The sequence below is a fragment of the Oncorhynchus gorbuscha genome, linkage group LG03 (genome assembly GCF_021184085.1).
Source record: "Oncorhynchus gorbuscha isolate QuinsamMale2020 ecotype Even-year linkage group LG03, OgorEven_v1.0, whole genome shotgun sequence".
Classification (NCBI taxonomy): domain Eukaryota; kingdom Metazoa; phylum Chordata; class Actinopteri; order Salmoniformes; family Salmonidae; genus Oncorhynchus; species Oncorhynchus gorbuscha.
Window position 1 is genome coordinate 36074795 of NC_060175.1, and position 9928 is coordinate 36084722.

Genomic DNA, 9928 nt, shown 5'->3' on the forward strand with positions numbered 1-9928 from the left:
CTCTCTCTCTCTCTCTCTCTCTCTCTCTCTCTCTCTCTCTCTCTCTCTCTCTCTCTCTCTCTCTCTCTCTCTCTCTCTCTCTCTCTCTCTCTCTCTCTCTCTCTCTCTCTCTCTCTCTCTCTCTCTCTCTCTCTCTCTCTCTCTCATATTTCAGTTGAATACATTCAGTTGGACAACTGACTAGGTACCCTTTTTTATTTCTCATAGATGTGTGTGATTTTGCCTGTCTGTGTGTGATTTTGACATGTAGCCCATTGGTTCTGGGGAGCCTGTGGGATGTGATGGACTGAGACATTTAGAGCTTCAACAAGGCTCTGCTGGAGTCCTGGCTGTCTGCAGGTCCCAGGGCTCCACTCCTGGACCACATTTGGCAGCAAGTAGCCTAGTGGTTAGAGTGTTGGACCAGTAACCGAAAGATTGCTAGATCGAATCCCTGACCTGACAAGGTAAAAATCAGTTGTTCTGCCCCGAACAAGGCAGTTAACCCACTTCATCCAGAAGGCGAGGTCAGTACAGGTGCATCAAAGCTGGGACCGAGAGACTGAAAAACAGCTTCTATCTCAAGGCCATCAGACTGTTAAACAGCCACCACTAACATTGAGTGGCTGCTGCCAACACACTGTCATTGACACTGACCCAACTCCAGCCACTTTAATAATAGGAAATGGGAAATAATGGGAAATGATGTAAATATATCACTAGCCACTTTAAACAATGCTACCTTATATAATGTTACTTACCCTACATTATTCATCTCATATGCACATGTATATACTGTACTCTACATCATCGACTGCATCCTTATGTAATACATGTATCACTAGCCACTTTAACTATGCCACTTTGTTTACTTTGTCTACACACTCATCTCATATGTATATACTGTACTCGATACCATCTACTGTATGCTGCTCTGTACCATCACTCATTCATATATCCTTATGTACATATTCCTTATCCCCTTACACTGTGTATAAGACAGTAGTTTTGGAATTGTTAGTTAGATTACTTGTTGGTTATCACTGCATTGTCGGAACTAGAAGCACAAGCATTTCGCTACACTCGCATTAACATCTGCTAACCATGTGTATGTGACAAATAAAATTTGATTTGATTTGTTCCTAGGCCATCATTGTAAATAAGAATTTGTTCTTCACTGATTTGCCTAGTTAAATAAAAACATGGCCCTGTCCTGCCAGGCCTCAAGCACCCATGGTCTACGGACTCCCCATCTACCTGTGAAAGAACATCCCCAAACACACAAACTTGAATGAATTTAGTAACACCACTGATCTGAAGCCACTGATCCCCAAAACATGAATTGGAGGATGTGATTTTAGACTTGCTTGTGTGCATTATCTGCTAAGGCTGCCTTCTTAAATATAAACAATGTTTTATCCTTTGATTTTCCTTTTTGAATGCTAGTGAAATGTGTACATAAATGTATAAATAAATGCTTGACAATACAAATGCAGTATATTTGCCAAACATTCCTTGCACTTTGGTGTAGAAAGGAATATCCCTCAGTAGGGGTCAGTATATCACTACTTCTGCACCTTCGCAATGAAAAGGGCGTTTTCTCAAACTGGAAATACGTTAGGCAGAAGGGTCAATCTGATTTGTCTCACTTTTCAACATGGCGGTAAATCTGACAGAGCTTTCCCTTCCTCAATTGGAGGGACTAAAGACTCAATTTGAGCAGGTAACAGAGGGATCTTGAATCTCGGTTGAAGTCATTCTGGGGCCATTATTTTCTACTGTTTGCGTGTGCCAGCCCAGCTGATTAGCTTGTCATGCCATCTGAGTAACTAACGTTAGCTAATTACATTACCGGTTGGCAGAAGATTCAGATCCTACCACTGCGCTTGTTTACACCGAGCTGTTTTGGAATGTAATTATGGTTGAGAGGCAGTGTCTACACTTGGCAGTTTATGCAGCTTTTGTATTCTGATAATGGTGTTCTAATCATGGAATTCCGAACAGGTCATGCGTCTACAGTACACCTACATTTTAAATGTTTACTCTGTCCGGATTCCCTTTTTCACGCGCTAGCTTATATTCAAATACCTGTATGCATTTTGCAAACTGGAACAGTCTATATCTGATAAAACAACAACTTGGTGGCAGTAGCCAACCGCAGTAGTTTACAAACCAACCAACCTCTAAATTGCTAGTTCACGTGACCCTCCACTTGTACTGTAAAATAAATTGAACGCCCGTAACTAATGACCCTGTGATTATAAACGTGGATATCGACTTTGACACTTAAGCATGATATTGCGGCTCATTCGATGCAACGCAGGGCGAATATTGTTGCTTTAAATCAGTGCGCACGGGAGCACTCTGCCATAGTCTTTCTCTCCCCATGAATTCCATTAACATTGCATCCAAAATAGATAATCCTGTTCGAAATGTAGATATACACTACCTGTCAAGTTTTAGAACACCTACTCAATCAAGTGTTTTTCTTTATTTGGACTATTTTCTACATTGTAGAATACTAGTGAAGACATCAACACTATGAAATAACACATGGAATCATGTAACCAAAAAAGTGTTAACCAAATCAAAATACATTTTATATTTCAGATTCTTCAAATAGCCACCCTTTGCCTTGATGACATATTTGCACACGCTTGACATTCTCTCAACCAAAAGTCTTGAAGGAGTACTCACATATGCTGAGCACTTGTTTGGCTGCTTTTCCTCCACTCTGTGGTCCAACTCATCCCAAATCATCTCAATCTAAGATTGATGCCCTCAATCTCACACAAATTAATGAATTTACCAGGTACAACCCCAAATCCGTAAACACGGGCACCCTCATAGATATCCTAACTAACTCGCTCTACAAATACACCTCTGCTGTTTTCAACCAAGATCTCAGCAATCACTGCTTCATTGCCTGCATCTGTAATGGTCTGCGGTGAAACGACCACCCCTCATCAGTGTCAAATGCTCCCTAAAACACTTCAGTGAACCGGCCTTTCTAATCAACCTTGACCTCATCCCGTCAGTAGAGGATGCCGGGTTATTATTTAAAAGTGCCTTCCTCACCATCTTAAATAAGCATGCTGCATTAAAAAAACAGGCCCTTGACCAGCACAAAAACATCCTGTGGTGTTCTGCATTAGCATCGAATAGCCCCCGTGATATGCAACTTTTTAGGAAGTTAGGAACCAATATACACAGACCATTAGGAAAGCTAAAGCTAGCTTTTTCAAACAGAAATTTGCATCCTGTAGTACAAACTCAAAGTTCTGGGACACTGTAAAGTCCATGGAGAATAAGAGCACCTCCTCCCAGCTGCCCACTGCACTGAGGCTAGGAAACACTGTCACCACCGATAAATCCACTATAACTGAGAATTTCAAGAAGCATTTCTCTACTGCTGGCCATGCTTTCCACCTGGCTACCCTTACCCCGGTCAACTGCCCAGCACCCTCCACAGCAACCTGCCCAAGCCCCCACCATTTCTCGTTCACCCAAATCCAGATAGCTGATGTTCTGAAAGAGCAGCAAAATCTGGACCCCTACAAATCAGCCGGGCGAGACAATTTGGACCCTCTCTTTCTAAGATTATCTGCCAAAATTGTTGCAACCCCTATCACTAGCCTGTTCAACCTCACTTTTGTATTGTCTGAGATTCCCAAAAATTGGAAAGCTGCCGCGGTCATCCCCCTGTTCAAAGGGGGAGACACTCTAGACCCAAACTGCTACAGACCGATATCTATCCTACCCTGCCTTTCTAAAGTCTTCGAAAGCCAGGTTAACAAACAGATTACCGACCATTTCGAATCCCACCGTACCTTCTCCGATATGCAATTTGGTTTCAGAACTGGTCATGGGTGCACCTCAGCCACTCTCAAGGTCCTAAACGTTATCATAACTGCCATTGATAAAAGACAGTACTGTGCAGCCGTTTTCATCGACCTGGCCAAGGCTTTCGACTGTCAATCACCACATTCTTATCGGCAGACTAAACAGCCTTGGTTTCTCCAATGACTGCCTCACCTGGTTCACCAACTACTTCTCTGACAGAGTTTAGTATGTCAAATTGGAGGGCCTGTTGTCTGGACCTCTGGCAGTCTCTATGGGGGTGCCACAGGCTTCTATTCTCGGGCCAACTCTCTTCTCTGTATACATCAATGATGTCGCTCTTGCTGCTGGTGATTCCTTGATTCACCTCTACGTAGACGACACCATTCTGTACCTAGGTGTCTGGTTAGACTGTAAACTCTCCTTCCAGACTCACATTAAGCATCTCCAATCCAAAATGAAATCTAGAATTGGCTTACTATTTCGCAGCAAAGCATCCTTCACTCATGCTGCCAAACATACTCTGGTAAAACTGACCATCCTACCGATCCTTGACTTTGGCGATGTCATTTACAAAATAGCCCCCAACACTCTACTCAACAAATTTGATGCAGTCTATCAGAGTGCCATCCGCTTTGTCACCAAAGCCCCATATACTACCCACCACTGCGACCTGTACGCGCTCGTTGGCTGGCCCTCGCTTCATATTCGTCGCCAAACCCACTGGCTTCAGGTCATCTACAAGTCTCTGATAGGTAAGGCCCCGCCTTATCTCAGCTCACTGGTCACCATAGCAGCACCCACCCGTAGCATGTGCTCCAGCAGGTATATCTCTCTAGTCACCCCCAAAGCCAATTCCTCCTTTGGCTGCCTTTCCTTCCAGTTCTCTGCTCCCAATGACTGGAATGAATTGCAAAAATCACTGAAGCTGGAGACTTATATCTCCCTTACTAGCTTTAAGCACCAGCTGTCTGAGCAGCTCACAGATCACTGCACCTGTACATAGCCCATCTGAAAATTGCCCAAACAACTACCTCATCCCCATACTGTATTTATGTATTTATCTTGCTCCTTTGCACCCCTGTATCTCTACTTGCACATTCATCTTCTGCACATCAATCATTCTAGTGTCTAATTGGTATGCCGTAATTACTTCGCCACCATGGCCTATTTATTGCCTTACCTCCCTTTTCTTACCTAATTTGCACACACTGTATATAGATGTATTATTGACTGTATGTTTTGTTTATTCCATGTGCCACTCTGTTGTAGTATGTGTCGTACTGCTTTGCTTTATTCTTGGCCAGGTCGCAGTTGTAAATGAGAACTTGTTCTCAACTTGCCTACCTGGCTAAATAGAGGTGAAATAAATAACTTTTTTAAAAATTGGTTGCGGTCGGGGGATTGTGGAGGCCAGGTCATCTGATGCAGCACTCCATCACTCTCCTCCTTGGTCAAATAGCCCTTACACAGCCTGGAGGTGTTTTTGGTCATTGTCCTGTTGAAAAACAAACGATAGTCCCACTTAGCCCAAACCAGATGGGATGGTGTTTCACTGCAAAATGTTGTGGTAGCCATGCTGGTTAAGTGTGCCTTGAATTCTAAATAAATCACAGACAGTGTCACCATTAAAGCACCCCCACACCATCACACCTGCTCCATGCTTAACGGTGGGAAATACACATGCAGAGATCATCCTTTCACCAACACGGCGTCTCACAAAGACAGGTCGCAACCAAAAATCTCGAATTTGGACTCTTGACCAAAGGATAGATTTCCACTGGTCTAATGTCCATTGCTTGTGTTTCTTGGCCCAAACAAGTCTCTTCTTATTGGTGTCCTTCAGTAGTGGGTCTTTGCAGCAATTCGACCACGAAGGCCTAATTCACACAGTCTCCTCTGGACAGTTGATGTTGAGATGTATCTGTTCCTTGAACTCTGTGAAGCATTTATTTGGGCTGCAATTTGTGAGGCTGGTTACTCTAATGAACTTATCCTCTGCAGCAGACGTAACTCTGGGACTTCCTTTCATGAGAGCCAGTTTCTTCATAGCGCTTGATAGTTTTTGCGTCTGCACTTTCAAAGTTCTTTACATTTTCCTTATTAACCTCCATGTCTTAAATTAATGATGGACTGTTGTTTCTTTGTTTTATTTGAGCTGTTCTTGCCAAGATATGGACTTAGTCTTTTACCAAATAGGGCTATCTTCTGTGTACCCCCCTACCTTGTCACAACACAACTGATTGGCTCAAACACATTAAGGAAAGAAATTACATAAATTAACTTTTAACAAGGCACACGAGTTAATTGAAATGCATTCCAAATGACTCATGAAGCTGGTGGAGAGAATGCCAAGTGTGTGCAAAGCTGTCATCAAGGCAAAGGGTGGCTACTTTTTTTTGGTTACTATATAATATGATTCCATGTTTTTTCATAGTTTTGATGTCTTCACTATTATTCTACAATGTAGAAAATACTAAAAATAAATAAAAACCCTTGAATGAGTTGGTGTCCAAACTTTTGACTAGTACTCATATATACACTGCTCAAACAAAATAAAGGTAACACTAAAATAACACATCCTAGATCTGAATGAATGAAATATTTTTATTAAATACTTTTTTCTTTACACAGTTGAATGTGCTGACAACAAAATCACACAATTATCAATGGAAATCAAATTTATCAACCCATTGAGGTCTGGATTTGGAGTCACACTCAAAATTAAAGTGGAAAACCACACTACAGGCTGATCCAACTTTGATGTAATGTCCTTAAAACAAGTAAAAATGAGGCTCAGTAGTGTGTGTGTGTGGCCTCCATGTGCCTGTATGACCTACCTACAACGCCTGGGCATGCTCCTGATGAGGTTGTGGATGGTCTCCTGAGGGATCTCCTCCCAGACCTGGACTAAAGCATCCGCCAACTCCTGGACAGTCTGTGGTGCAACGTGGCGTTGGTGGATGGAGCGAGACATGATGTCCCAGATGTGCTCAATTGGATTCAGGTCTGGGGAACAGGCGGGCCAGTCCATAGAATGAATGCCTTCCTCTTGTAGGAACTGCTGACACACTCCAGCCACATGAGGTCTAGCATTGTCTTGCATTAGGAGGAACCCAGGGCCAACCGCACCAGCATATGGTCTCACAAGGGGTCTGAGGATCTCATCTCGGTACCTAATGGCAGTCAGGCTACCTCTGACGAGCACATGGAGGGCTGTGCAGCCCCCCAAAGAAATGCCACCCCACACCATGACTGACCCACTGCCAAACCGGTCATGCTGGAGGATGTTGCAGGCAGCAGAACGTTCTCCACTGTGTCTCCAGACTGTCACGTCTGTCACATGTGCTCAGTGTGAACCTGCTTTCATCTGTGAAGAGCACAGGGCGCCAGTGGCGAATTTGCCAATCTTGGTGTTCTCTGGCAAATGCCAAAAGTCTGGATGTAATTTTGCAGGGCTCTGGCAGTGCTCCTCCTTGCACAAAGGCGGTAACGGTCCTGCTGCTGGGTTGTTGCCCTCCTACGGCCTCCTCCACGTCTCCTGATGTACTGGCCTGTCTCCTGGTAGCGCCTCCATGCTCTGGACACTACGCTGACAGACACAGCAAACCTTCTTGCCACAGCTCGCATTGATGTGCCATCCTGGATGAGCTGCACCTACCTGAGCCACTTGTGTGGGTTGTAGACTCCGTCTCATGCTACCACTAGAGTGAAATAACCACCAGCATTCAAAAGTGACAAACATACTACCCAACCATCTAAGTTGCATCACCTGATTCTTTCTTAATTTTTATTGCAGGAGGCAGAGTTTTTGACCTCCTCAATAGGTCAGCTCAAAGTTGTCCAGATGACATATGTAGAAGCTAAGGACAGTTTGAGTGTCCTCAACAAAAACAATGCAGGTGAGCTCCTCGAACTACACTGTTAATGCATCCTATGTTTTGTTCAGTTTTTGTTTTGTATGTAAGCTTTTACAGATACTGAAATAAATGGATTGAAATTATATTTTATGAAGATCTCACCCCACATTGGTGTTTGTAAGTATGACACTTCAATTGATAATTTACATTTGATCTTTTTCTTTTAGGAAAAGAATTGCTGGTGCCGCTCACAAGCTCTGTATCCTTATGTTAATGATCGGAGATGCCTATATATGTATTTTTTTGTACTTGCCTACTGAAATTGCCTACTGAAAGCCTCTTAGTCTTCAAACATACAAGCAAACTAATTTTTCTCACATTCAACACACTTGATTACTCTAATTTGAGATTGATTGAAGGTGCATTGTTAAATACAGTATTTAAAACATGAAAATGAGTCCACAGCACCTTCTCTGCCATTTTATATTGTAGCAACCTTAACCCAATACATAACAACCTCATCAAAAGGTTCAGACCTTTTGGTGTAACAGTTGAGGTATCACAGTCGGGGCTAGGGTAGCCTAGTGGTTAGAGCGTTGGACTAGTAACCGGAAGGTTGCAAGTTCAAACCCCTGAGCTGACAAGGTACAAATCTGTCGTTCTGCCCCTGAACAGGCAGTTAACCCACTGTTCCTAGGCCGTCATTGAAAATAAGAATTTGTTCAGCCTGACTTAGTTAATTAAAGGTTAAAAATAGATAAAAAATAAACGAATTCGCTACATTGGTATCAGAAGTGGGATGGTGCCTGTGAGGCAATCGGAGAAGTGTGTATAAGTGAAGGACTTAGTATAGAGAATAGTGGGGACATAATCTCTCGTAAGAAAGGGGGTAGCGTAGTGACCTTAACCCAACTATAATACCTCGTCAAGAGGTTCGGACCTCTTGGCATAACGGTTAAGGTGTTGGCTTGACAGTCACTGGACCCGAGTTCGGCTACAATATCGTCAGTATGCATTAGTGTACCGTAGTTGGAAGTTTTCTGTTGTCCTTTTAACATCACTTGCTATTAGATGTACGTCCCTGGAACACTTAATGACGTGGAACATGTCTTAGTGGATGTGGGGACAGGATACTACGTTGAAAAGGTGGGCAGAAAAGTCATTGATAACAAATTGCTAATACTCTTCATTGTACAGTTGACGCATAAGTTCACTTTGGGTAAGTAATCTGTTTTCCAGTACCAAATATATATTTTTTATTTTAACCTTGCCCAGCTGGAGCAATAATATCTTCTAATTTTGTGTATGCTGACATGACCCAATCCTTTGCATTTATCAGGGTTGTGTTTGTGAAGGCACACTGTAGCAAAGGAAAAAGGAAAACCAGACCCATTCTGAAAGATCGTTCCTACAAGTTTCACTTGTTTTTTAAACTTTTTGTTTTGTTCAGAGAACCCAGGAGTCATTTGACTATATTTTGTTAAACTCTGCTGTTCCATATACATTTATTTGCTTGTTAGTACAATTATTTGGAAATCTGTCTGTATAATATGAGTTTGTAAGCCTCATTTTAAATATTTCTGCAGAATGTTGATGGCACAAAAGAGTTTTTCAAGCGCAAAATAGAATTCCTCACCAAGCAGATAGAGAAGGTTCAACCGGCTCTGCAGGAGAAACATGGCTTGAAACAAGGTAACACACACAAATACAAACGTTTGTCATATTTGTAATACAAGTATTTCACTTAAATGCAATATAACTTGTATTTTATTTTGCTCATCCCTTCCTATCTGTGTTTTTTGTTCTGTCTTCTAGCTGTAATTGAGGTGATGAATATTAAGATCCAACAGCTTCAGAGTCAACAGGCTTCACAGTTGGGGACCACTGAAGCCTAACCAGTCTGCTTGGGTTCTTTATGATGGGGATTTAGAGTTACTGAAAACAAATTCTGCATGAACTGTTAATTGGATGATCTAAGGTAAAAGTGAACAAAAGACAAGAATGTACTACAAATGTGTGCCAACAGTACAATGGTGAAGAGCAGCCAAGTTAGTGTTTTAACAAACACTTCCTGAAAATTTGAGTCTTACCTGGATTCAGTGTACGTTCAGTAGCCAGATTGCTATATCAATGTTGAATTTGACTATCTTATCACCCTCAGATTATCATTTGTGATGACATGAAATCTGCAACAGATGTTTTGAATGGAGAACATGTTAGTGCCCTCATATTACACTGTTTGTCTTTCA

General features: G+C 42.3%; 1 protein-coding gene across 1 annotated transcript; it reads left to right on the top strand.

The window, feature by feature from the left end:
- Window positions 1-1574: 1574 nt before the first annotated feature.
- LOC124019872 (prefoldin subunit 5-like) lies at window positions 1575-9928 on the top strand. The gene is made up of 6 exons (XM_046335311.1): window positions 1575-1702; window positions 7619-7721; window positions 7907-7938; window positions 8751-8825; window positions 9266-9371; window positions 9495-9928. The coding sequence occupies exons 1-6, from the start codon at window positions 1637-1639 to the stop codon at window positions 9572-9574; spliced, it is 462 nt and encodes a 153-aa protein (XP_046191267.1). The 5' UTR covers window positions 1575-1636; the 3' UTR covers window positions 9575-9928.